This window comes from Phyllostomus hastatus, unplaced genomic scaffold (assembly GCF_019186645.2).
Source record: "Phyllostomus hastatus isolate PE091 unplaced genomic scaffold, TTU_PhHast_1.1 phas_contig_86, whole genome shotgun sequence".
Classification (NCBI taxonomy): Eukaryota; Metazoa; Chordata; class Mammalia; order Chiroptera; family Phyllostomidae; genus Phyllostomus; species Phyllostomus hastatus.
The window spans coordinates 48,768,465-48,787,025 of NW_025333977.1; the positions used below are offsets into that span (position 1 = coordinate 48,768,465).

Genomic DNA, 18,561 nt, shown 5'->3' on the forward strand with positions numbered 1-18,561 from the left:
ACTCCCACCCCCAGCCAAGGCCTGCTGACCGCGCGGAGCGCCGAGCTGGACTGACCACGGCGGCCCGGGGACGGGAGAAGGAAGCAGCTGGACCGCCCCTGGGATTGCTCTCCAGCCTCCACTGAGGGGATTGAATTGAGGCGCCGCCGCTGCGGGAGGCGAAAAAGGAGGAGGAGGAGCGGACGCCGCGCGAGTGAGACGGGGGCAGAGCTGAAGAGACCGACACAGAAGGAAACGGTGAAAAGGATGTCTCACGGAGCGGCGGGCGCCCGGATCAGCCCTTGACTCTCCCAGCGGCGGGCCTCAGACCCCGACGCGGAATTGGACTTTGTGTTTGGGGGCCCGTGCTCTGCCCTTCCTGGTTTCCAGCAAGTTCACACAGGAGCCGGAGTGCCTCTCTGCCCTCCAGCCTTCCTCACCATGTCCAAGATGCCGGCCAAGAAGAAGAGCTGCTTCCAGATCACCAGTGTCACGACAGCCCAGGTGGCCACTAGCATCACCGAGGACACCGAGAGCCTGGACGACCCGGACGAGTCACGCACCGAGGATGTCTCTTCTGAGATATTCGACGTGTCTCGGGCCACGGATTATGGCCCTGAGGAGGTCTGCGAGCGTAGCTCCTCCGAAGAGACACTCAACAATGTTGGGGATGCGGAGACCCCCGGGACAGTCTCCCCAAACCTCCTCCTGGACGGGCAGTTGGCGGCCGCGGTGGCAGCCCCCGCCAACGGAGGGGGAGCCGTTTCGGCCCGGAGCGTGGCTGGGGCGCTGGCCAATACTCTGGCGGCGGCTGCCACCTCAGTCCCCTCTTCGGGGGCACCTGGAGCCTCTCCGGCCTCGGGTTCATCTGCGGGGCCAGGGACTGCAGCCCCATCGCAGCCCCCCACCACTTGTAGTTCCCGTTTTCGCGTGATCAAGCTGGACCACGGGAGCGGGGAGCCCTATAGACGCGGTCGATGGACGTGTATGGAATATTACGAGCGGGATTCCGACAGCAGCGTCCTGACCAGGTCCGGGGATTGCATTAGACACAGCAATACTTTTGACCAGACTGCGGAGCGGGACAGCGGCCTGGGCGCCACCGGAGGGTCGGTGGTGGTGGTAGTAGCCTCCATGCAGGGGGCGCATGGGCCCGACTCGGGAACTGACAGCTCCTTGACTGCTGTGTCACAGCTACCCCCGTCGGAGAAAATGAGCCTGCCCACTCCGGCCTCGCTGCCGCCGCCCGTAGGTGGGGCTGTGGCTCCAGGGTCGGCTCCGATGCCGCGGTTCCCGGGAGCTGTGGCCGGTCCGCCGCAAGTGATGGCAGCCCCGCAGTCCTGCCAACCCCAGGGAACCAATGGACAGAATGTAACCCTTGCGCAGCCCGCCATGTCCCTGCCTCCGCAGCCTGGCCCGGCCTCCAGCGCTTCTGCGACGCAGCAGCCCCAGCAGTTTGCGTATCCTCAGCCTCAGAATCCGCCGGGGCATTTGTTGCCGGTCCAGCCATCCGGTCCGAGTGAGTACCTGCAGCAGCACGTGGCCGGCCTGCAACCGCCGAGCCCTGCACAGCCGTCCGCCACCGGCGCAGCCGGAGCGAGCCCCGCCGCGGCGGCCAACCTTCCGGTGGGCACTGGCCAGAATGCCTCCTCGGGGGCTGCGCAGATCTTGAGCTCCTCTTCCCTGCCTAGTGAAGCCGTGGCTCCGGGTCCGGGACCCGCGCCAGGTGGACAGGCCGCACCTTGTCAGCCAGCTGGAGTTCCCCCCGCCGCTCTAGGAGGCGTGGTGCAACCGGGCCTGGTTCCTCCCGGGGCCGGGCTGCCCCAGTCCGCGCCTCCGCCTCATATGGGAGGCAGCGGTGCGCCGTCTGCCGGGCCTAGTGGCCCTCACGCCATGGTGCCCGGAGTTTCAAACGTGCCTGCCACTGTGCCCGCTCCAAGCGTGCCTAGTGTGTCTACCACATCTGTTACTATGCCAAATGTACCCGCGCCCCTGGTCCAGTCGCAGCAGCTGAGCAGCCATACTCCAGTCAGCAGGAGCGGCAGCATAATCCAGCAAGGGCTGTCCTTAGCGCAAGGTACACAAAGTGCACCAAGTCTACCACAGTCTGACTTAAGCCAGTTTCAGACTCAGACCCAGCCTTTAGTCGGGCAAGTTGACGATACTAGAAGAAAATCAGAACCCCTACCTCAACCACCACTTTCTCTCATTGCTGAAAATAAGCCTGTTGTGAAGCCTCCTGTTGCAGATGCCCTGGCAAACCCCCTTCAGTTAACACCTATGAACAGTCTGGCCACCTCTGTATTCAGCATAGCTATTCCTGTTGATGGTGATGAAGACAGGTATGGAAATTTTATTTTAAATATTTTATAGGAATATTTGGCCAAGCACTGTAGTTTGGGATGCAACTTTGGGAGAGTTCTTTTTTCAATTTGAGGCCCTTTGCAGTTTTAAATGTAACATTTTGTATTTAGTAAAGTTGATTTATCAGTTCTTGAAAAAATGTTAGTTTTAGATTGCTGGTGGGAAAGTGTGTAATGAGAATTAGTCTTGTCATAGTTGCTTAAAAGGACTAAAGTGGATAGGGAGGCCACATTGTTTATTTCAAAATGATTAATTTTTATCTTAATCCTCCCAATTTAGAGGTGGTAGCTGGTAGGTTATGCCCCATAGGATTGTCCCTTTCTTAGATGTCAATCACACTTGAGCACTTATGGCAGACATTTGTCAGTGTGAGTTTTGAGACAATTAGCAGTTTCCCATTCTGGAAAACCAGAAGGCCCTCTAGTAAAGAAAGATACCTTACACATAAGGTATCTATCTCCTCCAGTGTATCTGGAAAGGCTGGAGAGATAATGGTGAAATGTCAAATCTGGCTTTGAAGACCATATCTTCATTCAGCCTTTTAATGAAAGAGAATAGAAAGTGAGGAGGCCTCCCAGTGACTTCTGTTAAGATTTTTTTTTTAAGCAGAAGTGTATCTGAAGATGCTCTTATCTTCCATCAGCCTTTTTACTATGGGAAAGAAAGGTATAAGAAACTCTTTGACAGCAGTAAAATGTATAGTTCTTGAAATTAGAGTAGTTTTATAGTAAAAGGGTACAATGTCAGCAGTTGGCTCCCTCTACTTAAGGGAAGCTTTTTTAGTGGTGTAAGTGAAAATTGGTTTATTTGCCATATCAGTTCTACAGTTGATGTTTGTTTGTGGTTTAATGATTTTAAATGGTTTTAAGGAAATGTCACATGAAAATGTGGCATAAATTTGAAAAACTGATTTGCTACAAAGCTTTAAAATTACATCTAAAGATTACAGAGCAAGTTTCAGATACTTCACAGGGAGACATTTATTTGCTGGGGTTTTTGTTTTCTGAGGTTGATTTTAGATGTTAATAGATCAAAGCTGTTTTTATGAATTTCTAGAACAGTTGGTATGTAGAATGCAATGAGATCTGTTAAAGCTTTTTCTTATGCTTCTGGGTTCCTTCACATTCTTTTCCTAACTTTTCATTTGTTTAGCCTTGTATTTTGTATACTTCTGTTGGTTTGAAAAATGCTCACTGAAATTCATCTTCTCTGCTTTTTGTAATTCAAAGTTCATCTTTTTTTGTAGGTGACTTGCTTATGGGGAGTCTTTCTTCCATTTGAAAACTCTTAGAGACTACCACGTGTCCATAAGTGAGCTCAGCTAGCTAGTTAATTGAGAAATTTTATATTGATGGGACTACTGAGTAAAGCAACTGATTACACAAGCCACTTAGAAAAAATCCTCTTTTGCTCCCATGTTTCACTTCTCACACATAGGTGCACACCTAAAATTCAGTTTGAGTTTAATTGTTCGCCTTTGGTAATAGTCAACAGGTGATCTTCCCTTTTCTAGCTGTCAGAAGCCATTTTTTTCTGATGGGTTGGTAAATAAGCATTTGCTTACCTCTCTGTTCTGTTGTACCATGCCCCCATATTTCTTAAAGAAATGATAACTGGTTTTCCAACCCACTCCCAATACCTATGCACATCTGTGAGTGAAGAATGTATTTTCTCTCTTCACATCTCTCTCAGTTTATAGCATATGTAAATTACATTCCCCATAACTTTAATATGATGATATTACATGAAGCAGAAAGACCTGTTGACAAATAGAAACTCAGGGGTGTATTCTTTAGGGTATACTTCAAAGATGCATTTATTTCTCCTTTCTTTATTAAAAGAGTTGATAATCTCAGTCTTACTTCTAAACATGTGAATGTTTGAACTAATGTATCAGAGTTGTTATCAATTGCAATAGTTAATCCAGTGTAGGAATTTTGATGTGTGTGCAGTCCTATTTTAAATGTAGCACTACCCTCCTGTACCTAATCTTTTAAAATCTCTGTTGCTTATCAAAAGTGCATTTCTAATTTTGGTTAGAGTCTTTCATTTTTAATTTAACATGCTAGTTTCCAAGATGTAATCTTACACATTTGACTACTTTGTCACTGGACCAACATACCTGGTGAAGGAATAAATCCATTAAGTGGAAATTATTTTCTTTCTTTTAAATATATGGAAAGCCTTTGTAAAAGAGGTCATTTTAAAGTTGTATGCTTGATATTAAATAACACAGTTTTTCCAGGTGTATGTTTAAATTACTGAGTTGAATACATTTGAGGTGACAGTACTAACAATTAAAATTATATAATTTTATTAAATTAAAATTTGCATAAAGTTTTAAAATATTTTTATTGACTTTATTGCAATGACTGGTTAATAAAATTATATAGGTTGCATACAATTTTATTTACAATCATTCAAATGTAAAATAAAACATTTGGAGTGAGAAATCTTGAGTAATTATGACTTAAATTGATGAGCAGCTTGAAACAAATTTCCAATCCTAAACTGAAGTGTTTGCTTTTTTAAAAATGTTGAGAAAAGGAAAATGGAAGAGTAACATTAGGTTGACATATTGAAAAATGTCTTGTGAATTTGGTTCCATTATCTAATATAAGGTTCTATATTGGCTCATTTTGAGACCATTTATTTTAAAGAATCAGACGTTATAGTAATGCATCATAATATTATCATACCTTTAAAAGGGCTGATAGTTGTATATAGAAAGTAAGAAAATGTCTTAAAGTTTTTGTTTAATATTGTCCATTGGCCATATATTATTTTTATTTTATTTTAATTATTCAAGTACAGTTTTCTGTCTTTTATGGCCATATATTATTAAGTACCATAAAGTTAATGTATTATATATTTTAGCTTTTCTCATTAGGCATATGGTCAGTTGTTGAAATTCATTAAATTGATTTTGTCTAAACTGAGGGTATAGCAATGGTTGAAAATATAGCTCATAGAAAAATACGTAGCCACTTTTACAGTGAACATTACAAAATTTGTTTACCTCCACACTTAACAGACTCCTTTTTGGTAAATGGGGGAGGTACAAAACGTTACTGTCTCTTTTTGAAAACGAATGCAGTACGGATAATTTCCTATAGAGAGCTGACCAATGTGAACTCTGTAGGCCATATTCCAGGAACTCATGAATAGTTACAGTTGTGGACTGTCAACTGCTACCAAAAGACTGTTGAAAACCTGATTGTAAGGATCACTTAGTGGCAAATATCTCTATATCTTATTCATGGTTTTATTTGTGCAGTTTGCTAATTATTACTGATAAAGTATTATAAATTATGAAAGGTGTCCTATTATGTGTCCTGGTATGTACTATAAATACAAGTTTTGTTTATATAGTTATACATATATATGAGATATATGTGTATTGTACATACACATAGATGTGTATCAGGAGGCAGAACTGTCACTCTAGACACTTAGAGTTCTAAAAGTCTTACTGCATTTTGCCTTTAAAAATAAAAGCTCCTTGCCCTAGCCAGGTAGTTCAGTTGGTTGGAACTTCTTCCCTATATGCCAGGGTTGTGGGTTCAATCTCTGGTCAGGGCATATAGAAGAATCAACCAGTGAATGCATAAATAAAGTGGAGCAACAAATTGATGTTTTTCTCTCTCCTCTCCCGCCCCCTCTCTCTCTCAAATCAATTTTTAAAAAAGCTCCTTACTTAAATCTATATTTCTTGGGAGCTTATTTTTCTTTATCTATATTGTGGAGGTAATTTTGCCCTTCCAGGTTTATAGTTGATGTTTAAATCACACACTAGATAAGATCCTATGCCTATCTAAGTATTTAAGTACTCTTACCAAGGATTTTGCAATCAAAGTGTAAAATCCCATGTGTGAGTGACATATTATTTACTATAAAAACTGATGTTGATTCATTCATCATAGTACCATGTTGATGACTAATATATATTAAGGAAATTATCATAGATTTCCAGAAAGATGGCTGCTCCAAAACTGTTTGCAATTGCCAAAACCAAGAGTTGTATGAGTGGGAATATGGCCTTTTTTATTCACACTGACATTGTTTAAAATGTTGCGTGAACTAAATCATAGGCTGAACATTGATTTACTTTTTAGAAAACGAATGTGCTTGTATGTGTGAGGATAAGATATACTCCAAATAAATATTTTAGTTACCCTTGTTTTTTCCTTGTAGGTAAAGGAGAGTATCTTGAACTTAATTGCCTTTATGAGAAGTAATTTTTTATAGTACTGTTAGTGGGGTGTATATATTTTCTAATTCCTGAGAATAAATGTAATGCAATCTATTTGATAGCACTAATTTGTAAGTAGTAAAACATGATACTGGATTTATGGATCTGATACTTGCTAATTTAGAGTGAGAGTTAGTCTTTCTCTGCACCAGAAGATATTGGAAGCAGTTATGCTCTCTAGTGTCCTCCAGTAACAAGAGCAGCCCCACCAATCAGATGGTTAAGAAACTGCAATGAAACTCTTCCCTGAGGAATGGTTGATAGGGGAGTATAAAATGATCTAGACTTTTTTTCCTACAATGGCAAAAGTTGGGGGTACTTTGAGGGAAGAGTGGTGACAGATAACCAAGACACAGAAAATACAGTGAAATGACATGAAATACAGTCTCAGAAGGAATAGAAACACCAGTTACTAGTGAGGAACCATGGTCTAATTCCTGCTTCTAACGATCACTTAACCAGTATGTATTTCCTTTTCTGAACAGGTAGTTTATTTCTGAAATGCATTACTCTTTAAACACTTGAGAATGAGGAAGAGAGGCTTCATATAAATAGGTCTGGTTAAATGTACCCTGAATGATGATGTTGCCTAAGTAGTTTCTTATTAATGGGAAGAACAGATTTTAATAAGAAAGCTTTATAATCAATGGTATTAAAGGAGGATATTTAACAAAATTGGAATAAATCACTTACTTTTTTTTTAATACTAAATCAGTGGACTTGTGATTTGAGGCTGCCCTTTAGATGGTATAATATGAATTACTGCATCCACAAAGATATGCATACCTGAATAATTGATGGTTGTAATTTAGGTGTTTCGATTCTTGAACATACCAAATTACTCAATATTTGTTACATTCCTGATCTTAATTCTTAAGACAAAAATTGGGACTCTTCCAAAAAGATTTAGGAATAATAGTATCCAGTTTGTATCAATACCTGCCTTCCATGATATGTTTTAATATATATACTTCAAATTTGACTGGTAATATTAAAGGTATATTGATTGTCTACTTTACCTATAAAAAGTATGTACATAATTTCTACTTCTAAATCAGGTGAATTAAATTTCACCTATGCTACTCTGGATTATTTACCTCTCAAATTCAGTGCCCAAAATCAAATATAAGTCTTTAGTTTTCTTTGTACCCAAGCTAACATGTCTAAAAGAATGAACTCTCATCAAGCTGTATATTTACATATGATGCTTATGTGAAAATTCTGCAGATCATTGTGTTAATTTTAATAAGTTTACCTAGTACACAGATTATTAGTAAATGTCTTGCTAAAATATACTAATCAAATTAGATAAAACACCTATGTGAAGTCAAAATGTTAAATTGTGTAAAGCCTTCTTTCCCATAATCTTTCGCTAAAATTTGACGGAAGATTATTGATGTATAGAAGAGAAACTGTGATTAATGTGTCAATTATTGTAAATACTGCTGGTGTACTTTAAATGTTATTTTTAATGTTTAGGCTACCCCTCTTCACTTTTACACAAGTAAATTAAATGAAGGATACCCAAAGCAAAATTTAAAGCAAACTAGCTTCTAAAGTAGAATTAGAATTTATTCTTACTAAATGGTTTTGTAAGTTAAACCAAAACAAATTCTTGCTTAATATATGGCCTACCTAGCCTTTGAAAACAAAAACAAAAAAGGAGATGGAGACTGTTGTTCAAAGAAAATCAATGGTATGTTTAATTATGCATTAGCATATTACATGACTGACCATTATAGACAATGAAGTCAAACATGCCTGGGACCAAATCCAACTTTGCTGCATATTTGAGGCATTTGTCCTTGAGCTATTTATTTAGCCCTCTAAGCCTCTTATTTCCCTATATGAAAAATGGGGATAATGCCTGCCTTTGAGAGTTTGAGAGAATGAGTTATGCAAATAATTTGTGAAAAATCCATACACAACATAAGGCAGTATGTATAGCAAGCATATATCGTAGAAACCTCAGTATTTCAGTGTCCAAACTGCTTTCCTATGTCACCCCTTGACATGCTACAAATCATACCAGCAGTCTTCAGTTTTGATCTAAAAGTGTAATTGCATGGTATAGATATAATCAGAAAAGAAGACATTGTGTAGGCTAGAAAAGTCTTGATGTTGTAAGAAGTAAACAAATTATGTTCTGATGCTGGCTCTTACACCACTTAGTTGGTTTCTTTGGTCAAGTCATTTAACTTCTTTCAGTTTTCCTCATTGGTAACATTAGAATTTGAGACTTCATAAGATTTTAAAGTTCCCTATATATTAGTTCATACATTTAGACATGTTTCGTAAGAGAGCTGCCAACTTAAGCCTTCCCATTGCCATACCCTTTTCTTACCACCAGCCTATTGTGTGCCCCCCAAATGAAGTTTATGAATACTCGGTAAGTAGGTTGAATACCCAAGAAAATATTTAAAGCAACAGTATGTCAGTCATTCAACTATCTTTGTGCTGAGTAGTAAGTATTGGGATACAGATATAGGACTATTCTGCCCTTAAAGATCTCAGGCTGTATGAAAATAATTTGTAAATATAAGGTGCTGATGGGAACAGTCCAGGATATCCGTATGTCAAATTGGTATGGGGAGGAAGTAGTTAAACTGAGTTACCCTTCAGATTAATTTATTCTCTGCATAGGTAATACATCTATAAAGTTAAAAATTTTAAATGTACAAGAGTATAAATTGAAAGCCACTCTGACACCTCTTTCCTCCAGCCACCCAGTTTGCATCCTTAGAAGCAACCCATTATTGTGCATTCTTCTGAAGCTAATTCTTGACCTGAGTCTTAAAAGGGTCATTCATAAATGATAGGTCACTGATTAAATATTAGGTCATTGATAAAAGAAGGGGATTATTTTCCAAGTAGAGGGAGAAGGCAGTTTGTATAACAATGGAAGAGTGAAAATATGTCACATTTGGAAAATGATGTGATTAATTTGACAGGAATTAGAGCAAAGGGCTTACATGTCATGGTAAGAAATTGAGATTTTTATCATTAGTGTATGGTTGCTGTTAAAGGTGTTTTTTGAAGCTTTATTATTAAAGTAGTACATATCTTGGAACCATTACAGTATACTTTTCAATGAATATCCTATTTGTAATTAAAAATCTTGTAATAAAGCTTTGTATAAGGAAATTCTGGGGGAGCTCTGGCTCCCAGAACTCAGGATTCCCATCCAATAAAAAGTACTAAATGGCTTGGTATACCTAAATGTAGCTTAAGTATTCTGTTTGCTTTAAATAACTTGTTTGCCTCAATATTACCTTAAAAATGATTAAATATTTTGGTACATGTTAAGATATTCTACCACAAATTGATTTTTGGTACAGCAGAACTTTAAAAATTATAACCAACCCTACATTAAACACAAACCAAGCTTGTGTTAAGTCTTATGCATACATAACCTGATTTATCTTTTAAGGAACTCTAAGGAAGTGTTTTTATCCCCTCTTTATAAATGAAAGGAACTGAGGCTCTGAGGATTTGACTCACATAGCTAGTAGGTGACAAAGCATAGATTCAGACTCAGGTGTTCTGCTCCCAAAGCCAGTGCTCTTGGAAATTGCCAGAGTTTATTTTATTACTTTGCTGACTGTAAAATAGGAGGAAGGAAAACCTGTAGCCATTGATTTGTTTGTATTGTAACCCTTTACTTGAAGGATATTTTTAATCATTTTAAATCCCTAGATGATAATGTTGGAGATGGCCCTTGTTGTTTTCTGCTTATTGTATTTCCCTGGTTTTATTTTGAGATCTCTAAAGTTGAGTTTTGAAAGAGGAGAAGAAATTTGCATATTTCAGGGCTCATGTATGTACCTTAACCTTAAAACTTCAATGATTTTTGTAGCTTAGTTTTGATGTATAGTATACGTGGTTGGGGTTTTTTTTTTCTGTTATAGTTACCCTGCAAAGATAGACATATGTCACACTTGCATCAACTTTATAATGTATTACTTTTATGTACTTGGAAACTAACATGACAGACTGTGTAGGTATATAAAGTCAGGGAGAAAAGAATATACTTTGTTCACTGGTTTTGAAAAATAATCAGGCTGATCAGTATTCACAAATGGCTTTTTTGAAGTTCTGGATCAGCTAGGTTTCACGGACTTGACTCCTTTAATCTGTGCCTGTTAATCAGTGTTTTGAGACTAATTACTGTTCGAATTTGCTAAAAATCCTTTGTTTATAACAGATAAGCTGAAGTATTGGAGAAACCAAAGAATTCATATTTTATACAACTGTCTTTATCCTGGCAATATGCACTGTTTAAATTTTTCTCTAGTGCATAGATTATGAACTCCATATAGTTTCTTCATTTTTAATATATGTAGAAACTGATTGTTAACTGCAAGCTTTTGCAACCTAAGTGTATTTGTTCTGACATTTAGGTCCATTTATAGTATTTTATTTCACAGGTTCCTTTCTCACCCCAAGAAAAACGACTAACTGCAGATAAGATCTTTTTTCACTTCTACATTTGACTTATGAGAACATTTCATTAATAGTCTGTGCTGTAATAATACTGGAATTTTGTAACTTAAATCACATGACTTCATTTAAAACAGATTTATTTGGCATACAAATTTGATTCAAATTAAATATATATGTATATGTTTTTCTAAAGTCAGGATCTCAAGTTGTTCTTTTAAAGAATGTCATCCTTATAAATATATTGTAAATACTATTTAATGAATCTTACATTTCAGACCTGCAGAATAATTTCCAAGTTTACTCTTTGTTACTTTCTTGTATTTACTACCTTTCTTTTCAAGTCTTTCTGTTTATTTTAAACCCCATGGTCTCCATACAGACCTGTGTGAATAGCATACTTGTTTCCATATAGTCCTGGGTAAGCCTTGTAAAAAAGCCAGGTTCAGTTTTTCAATTGGTTCACTTACCTTTCATTTAATTTGGCAGACCTATTCTAAGTACAGTGAAAAAAAGAGGCCTGACAAATATATCTTGAGAGGATACAAGCTGTTAAATAAATAGCAGTTAGCAGCCTCTTAATCCTTTCCTGATATTAGTAGGTCTAATCAGTGCCTTTGATTGCCTTAAACCCAGTCAAGAGAAAAATAAAGGGTTAAAAGAACAAAAAGGAGTTGAAGTAGGACAAGGAAAGAAAAAATACACATACTGTAGACTCCTTACTAATCAAACCTTAGCTTTGGTGACACTCTGGCATCTAGTTTTGGATCATCTAAGAGGTGCCCTACTGATTAAAGTTAAAAATACCTCTTAAAAATGTGTTTTAAAAATTCAGTAGTAACACCATGAGTCTTAATTTTACATTTGAAGTCATACAATTCTATTACTTGTTTTGTTTGATGATCATTGATACTTGATTGCTATTCCATTAAAACTTGGAAATAGTTTTCTTACTGTACTAATAATACAGCAGAGACTCTCTTAAGGTACCTGTTAGGGGCTCAGAATTGTCATATTGTATCTGAACCTCATTTTGATGATAAAATAATAGCTATTATTTACATTGAATATTTTTGAACATTGACTGTGTGCCAGGAGCTTAACATATAGTCTCAGTTCTTGAACCACCCTGCAAGGGTAGATAGTAATATCATTATTTAACTGATAAAGTGACAGCCTAGAGAGGTTAAATTTTAACTCTGGTATATGTTTAGCATAGTAGTTTTAGTAGTTTAAGAGCATGAACTTTGGGACCAGATTGCAACCTACTAACTCTGTGATGTAAGGCTTCTATCTGACCCAGTTTCCTGGTCTGTGAGATGGGAATAGTAATAGCACCTACCTCTTAGGACTGTTGTAGAATTGAGTTAATGAGTGTAAAACATTTAGAGTAGTGTTTGGTATATAATAAGCACACATATTCTTAACTTGCTGTTGTTACTCTGCTACAGCATGGATCAAGAATTTTAGAAGTGGTGTTTCAAGTTTTTGTTAGTTCCCTAACATACAGGTTGGGGGTGGGAGAGAGTTTGGAAATATGCTGAGCTAGAGGGGGAACTGTTAGAGAGCAGGTTTGTCAAAAGTTTAGTCGCCTGAGAAGCCACTCCTGAGATGTGAGGTGAATCATGCTTCCTGGGAGCTTGCCCAGATGAGCTCATCAGTTAAGATTCTATGGTTATAGCCCTAGGGAAAGTGTCACCAGGGACTAGTAGAAATGGAAGGTAATTAGGTACATAAGCTATTACCCCTTAAAGGGGCATACTACTAATTCTAGAAATTAGAAAGCTGCCATACAATTACAGCACCATTTTTTGCCCTACCCCAGAGAAATCACACATAAATAAATGGATTCTGAAGGTAGAAATTTTGTAAAGTCCAGCCTAGGAAAGGACTCATTCATCATCAAACCCTATCAAATAGATCCGAGGAAAGATTTTTGTATTATGAAGATACAGCTCAGCTTATTTTACATATACCTTAGAACAGCTTTATTAAACTGCTAAACATACAGGGATTTATGAAGGCATCTGATACAGAGTAGTGCTCATTAGGCAATGAACTAGACACACTTGTATGTGTGTGAGTATATATCCACAAACACAATTGAATACTAGTTAATATTTGATTTTATTTCTATTACCCCTTTCTTTTAGAAATGTGATCCTGAATTGTCAGGGTCTGCTGGATTTTGTCCAGTTTTAATTTCACAATGCTTTTAAGCAACTTTATTGTGGCTTTTTCTCTCTGTTGAAGCACTTGCACTGTATTAGAAATCTAAAATCTTTCATCTTTTCGGGAAAAGTAGTGATTTTACTGTATTTTCTCAACCTCGTTTCCATTTGATTCTTGGATCTCACAGGAATCCTTCAACTGCTTTCTACCAAGCGTTCCATTTGAACACGTTTCAGGAATCAAAGAACCTCTGGGATAGGTATGAATACTTACATATGGAATGCATACATGCAAAGGTGTATGCATGAATTGCTTTGCACTGTACTGGTTTCTCATCACTAAAACTGATCTTTGTTATTGGTGGGGAGGGGATCATGTATCTAGCATGAGACAAAGCAGCAAAATAAACCAAAAGGGCAGTCTGTATTTTAGAGGATATAAAACATTTCTTCTTACTAAACTTTTAATTATATTTATTTTTGGAAGGATTTACATATTCCATTGGATTTTGTTATATGAAACATTTACTTACCCTTGTGTATTTTAATGTAAAAATATACTATAAAATAAACTACCTACAGTTATTTTAATTTTGTGCTATTTTTATTTCTCTGTAAGAGCCTTAGTGACTCAAAGCAAAATGTTATTTTATATTAAGAAGTTGGAGGAGGGACAATACCAAGGAATTAAAGTAGCAGTCATTGTTTAACTCTTGGCGAGAAACTTGACCAGTAAGCTTGTTTGCTAGAATTAACTAGATCTGCATTACAGTTTTGTAAACCCCTAAAACAGTTTGTTTTCTCACAGAAATGTGTAAATTTTATTTTTAACTTTTAAAAATACTGAATGAAATTTTGAGTTGTTCATTTATGTAAAAGATACTTTGGTTTATCTTTCTGCTTAATGCACATTTTACTAGTATATGCTCTGTTAAGTTGTTTTGCTGAATATTTATCAGCACTCCATCATTCTGTGTCTAATTAATAGAAGTTGAGCGCAAATGATGTTTTTAAAATTCTCACAAAGCTTTGTAAAATTCTTTTAATTCTGCCTGGCAACGCATTTTTGTCCTCTGGCATAGTTTGGGTAACACTTGTGGACTCAACTCCATCTCTTTCATTAGAAAAGAGTATTGCTAAGTGCATGTCATGCTTAACATGTCATGTTAAGACGTGGTCTGCATTGCCTAGAAATGGTAACAGTCTTTTAATTCTTTGGCTTGATTTGCTGTGTGTGTCACTCTAAAGAAATTTTCTAACAAACTTTCTTTTTGGTGATGTGTTTCTTACTTACTGAAAATGTTTTGAAATAGTTACTTGCAGAAGTTTAAAATTTGTAGTACCATGTTTATAAATTCAATTTTTAAATTTTTTAGCTTATAATATAAATAAATTATTCAGCTATAGCAATAAATTAAGACATAATTGTAAATCGTGGCATGAAACAAGCATGATGGTTTAATCATCCAAATGGCTTACCAAATGTAGCCAGGGTGAGTACGTTGGGGTATACTTTATGCTTTCCCTTAGAAAAAAAGAAAAATAGCACTCTGTGTAAAAATATAAGAATAGCTTTCGGATGTATGGTAATTTATTTCAAGTAGCTAACTTTTGTGAGCTTCTATGACATCAATACGAATGATATATATTGTTTTCATCAAATCAGTGTAGAAAGGTTTGAGCTTTAGTTTTTTACTATTTGGATTTAATACTAAAAGAATTCTTTTGTTTCATTATAAAACAGCCATAGAAATTGCCTGCTCCTCATTTGTTTTTACAGCTAAATACTCCTTATCTGTTTTCTTTTTTAGATACCAGAAACATTTAAGGTATCAGAAATGAGGCAAGTTGCTGTATCTATAGTTTCTCATGGGTTGAAAGTATATTCTCTTCTTGGAGCCTGTTGTCCAGAGCCAAAGAAGTTAACGGATACTTGTCTATAGTATGTTAAACCAAAATATAATCAGAATTCATGTTCTAGATCAGCCATTCTTCACTGTAAGTTGGCCTGTTGGTACCAAGGTGACAAGCCCAACCCGGCAGAAACTGACTAGTGGCTTCTGTGTAACTTTTTAACCAGCTTATTACATTTTTAATTTAGAAGAGTAATAGTGACTAGCTTTATTAGTTCCAGCTGTCTACAGCTTCACTTGACAGATACCTACAGACTTTTTAATTAGCTAAAAAAGTATAGTGGGACTACTAATTTTTTTTTCGTTCCAGGCAGGGGTTGAAGATTTGTATGTGGTAAGCTTTAAAAAAATACCTAGTGTCTTCTGACCTCATTTTTGTTAGATCTCACCAAATTACCATGTTTGTTTTTCACTATTATAAACTTAGAATTTTTTAAAAAATTACAAGTAATTTGGCAAGTAAGTATTTTGCTGGGATGATTCTATTAAATAAAACCATTCGGGAGTTAAAAGGACTGTAAATCCCTTACATCATCTACTTGCTTTGAGGTATAAATCTGCCTATTTCAGGCTCCTATTTATGAAATCTTGGAAATCATTTTCAGGAGGGGCAGCTTTTAAGTCCTATGCCAGTTTTTATTAAACCTGCCCTAAAAATCTGAAGATTCCTGATTTTGCCTTACTTGAAAGATTGGAATCTTTTTCTAGGATTCTTTTCACTGAGTGTCTTCTAATCAAAATATAAGTAACTAATAAACCTGTCTCACATTGACTTAGAGTTCTCAAATGGCCCCTCTGTTTTCTTCCTTATTTAAATTAGAATTACCAAATTGAGAAGCTTTTCATCAATCAGTCTGCTTCTACCTGTATTTAGATATTCTCTTTCCTTTCCCTTTTCTTGTAGGTGCCATCATTGTTTTCTGGCTCCCCCATTTGTCATTTGCAGTGTCCTCAGGGAATCAATGAGATGAAACCATCACCAAGTATAAGGACAATAAATACTGATAACCTCAAAAATAATAAAGCCTTTCTTAGGAATGCCACGTTTTCATGGACTGTTTATTAAAATAAATAACATAGCCTCCATGGTTAGCTTTCTGAGGATTATCTTACCAGGAAGAAGTGTATTGTTAGTGATATCATAGCCTATAAGCATTTCACCATAGTGGCTTTAAAATTTGACTTCCTGTTTTTCTGCTTTAAAGAACAGCTTTCCTTATTTAATTATTGGCATTACTTTGAAAAATCTATAGAATTCGTTTAGAAATTTACCTTGTTGGCCACTGGGGAGCAGGTGCTCCTTGTGATTCCTTTAACTGCAAAAACTCAATAAGAATTTATAGCAAACAATTTTACTGTCTTGTAAATATCATTAGGTCAGTAAGGTAAAGGATTACTAGAGGGGAGAAATTGAGCTCAGGTAGACTAAAAAAGGAAATCAGGTAGCTTGTAAGGATTTAACCTAATTGATAAACAACTTGTAGTATTTCTGCCTTAATGAAGAAAATGCATGAATGCAGTCAACAAATGAGAGTAACAGTTGCTAGGTGCACCATCCCCATGAGTCTGCTTGTTGTTGATAGCACCAATATTTTAAGAGAAATGAATAAGGAAAGTAGTGCACATGGGTTGTGAACTTAAAATTAATGTCTAAGTTTATGGTATGTCTTTTACTAGATATTTGATGATTTTGCTTAAATTTTACACAGTAATCATTTATAGCTAGTTTTTGAATGATTAGATTTAAAAAATTCTTTTTAAAAATAATCTAAAGTATTTTGTGTTAGAAAAGTCTTCCAGTATGTCCTATCATTTTTCCCTATGGGATTTTATTTTTGAAATTAGGAATAAATAAGAACTAAGCTTTTATTTTTTTCATCCTCCAAGAAGCTTTGATCTACCATAACACCCACTTGTTAACCCAAATGGTAAAAGTTAGGTGTTAGAACTTGGCTAATCTAGTTTTTGAATGCTCAGTGATATGACTTTTTAGAAATCTTTTTATGAGAGTATAATTTATATCGGCAAAGTACACCATTCATAAATGTACAGCTCAAACTTAACACACCTTTGTACCCAGCACCCAGGTCAAGGTACAGAATATCATAAACTTCTCTATGACCCCTTCCCATCACTTTCCATCCTCCAACTTATAATAAGTGGAATCATAGACTATGAATTCTGTTTATGTCCCCTTTGATCCAATATTATGTTTGAGACATCCATTATAATTCAGCATAATTGTAGATATGAACTGCACAGTTTTAAAGAATCACCAATAGTGGATTACTTTCTTGAGATGGTTAGTGGTTTAATGCCCTTTCCTAATGATTATGTTGTTAAGTACCTTGAGGATATGAACCTGAGCTGTTTTAGAGCCTCCCCAAATATATTCCCTAATTATTTGTATGTAGTATTTACATAATTTATTATCTGACTACATTTTTACCTATTCCAGTTAAGAATATCTAGTAAAGAATAATCAAAGACACTAAAAATTAGAGGACAGGTTTTTAATGACCTTTGAATCACCTTTTAGTACTGGATCTCAGATTTAGATGAAAACCTAAGAACATGCTTATAAAATGTTCAGATCACATTAAAGCAGAAAGTCATAGCTACTACTGGATGACAGCATTTATAAATTTAATAATCTGAAGCATACAGAAATTGAAAGAACTTGTATGTAAATTCAGGGAGGTTGAATAGGTAGAGTAAAAATACCTTAGTATATTAGTTGACTGCATTTATAGTTTTGGCATTTATAGCCCAAGTGATGGGCCTACCACAAAAGATAATGAAATTTTAGGCAGTATTTCTATAACTAAAATAAATAGGAAAAGGTGACAACAGACCTGTTGTGCTCCATTTATATAGGATAGTTATGCTAAATACCTACCTAACTAGACAATCTACTTCATACTGTATCTGAACAGCCAGGTGGGTGTTTCAACAGGCAGGCTTGAGCTTACTGTCTGAAATTGGATGGTCCTCCCTGAAAAATAATCTTGCCATCACTGGAAATAATAAAGCTGTCTTCTTGGCTGTTAATCAGGAATGTTAACTTAGAGCGAGGTGTAGAGCCAATTACTTTTAAAATCCCTACTCTGTGAAGTTTTATTTCCTGTACTTAGTTCTAAATGGAAAAGAGGTAAGAAAAATCATTAGAATTGAGCCCCTTTACTTTTTGTCATTGTTGGCCATGCCTATCAGGAAACCGCAGAGTCGTATATTTGCTTAAGGAATAGAAGGCTAGCAAACTTCTCAATTAGGAAAGACTCCTACATCATAGGCAATTAAGTGGTGGTCTCAAATAGGGTAGTCAGTGAGCTGGGTCTTAATATGTAAAAAGGTCAAATCGGTAAAAAAACATCATCACCTGATTGAAAATATTAACTATCACTTAAGATTCAAGTATTTTATGCCTCTCAAATACAGCTGG

General features: G+C 36.9%; 1 protein-coding gene across 6 annotated transcripts in view; it reads left to right on the forward strand.

Annotated features, from left to right (window-relative positions):
* The first annotated feature begins 412 nt into the window (after positions 1-412).
* TSC22D2 (TSC22 domain family member 2) overlaps positions 413-18,561 on the forward strand; it is a 46,512-nt gene continuing 28,363 nt past the window's right edge. For 2 of the 6 annotated variants that reach the window (XR_006787139.1, XM_045851050.1), the window contains exons 1-2: positions 413-2,321; positions 13,395-13,466. Coding sequence is in view for 4 of the 6 variants with exons in the window: in XM_045851050.1 (XP_045707006.1) it covers positions 421-2,321; positions 13,395-13,466 (1,973 nt within the window). In the remaining 2 variants the exon portion in view is untranslated. Of the gene's footprint in view, positions 2,322-13,394; positions 13,467-15,017; positions 15,064-16,023; positions 16,105-18,561 lie in introns of those variants that run through there. The other 4 variants (XR_006787140.1, XM_045851051.1, XM_045851052.1 and 1 more) reach the window with 3 other exon arrangements.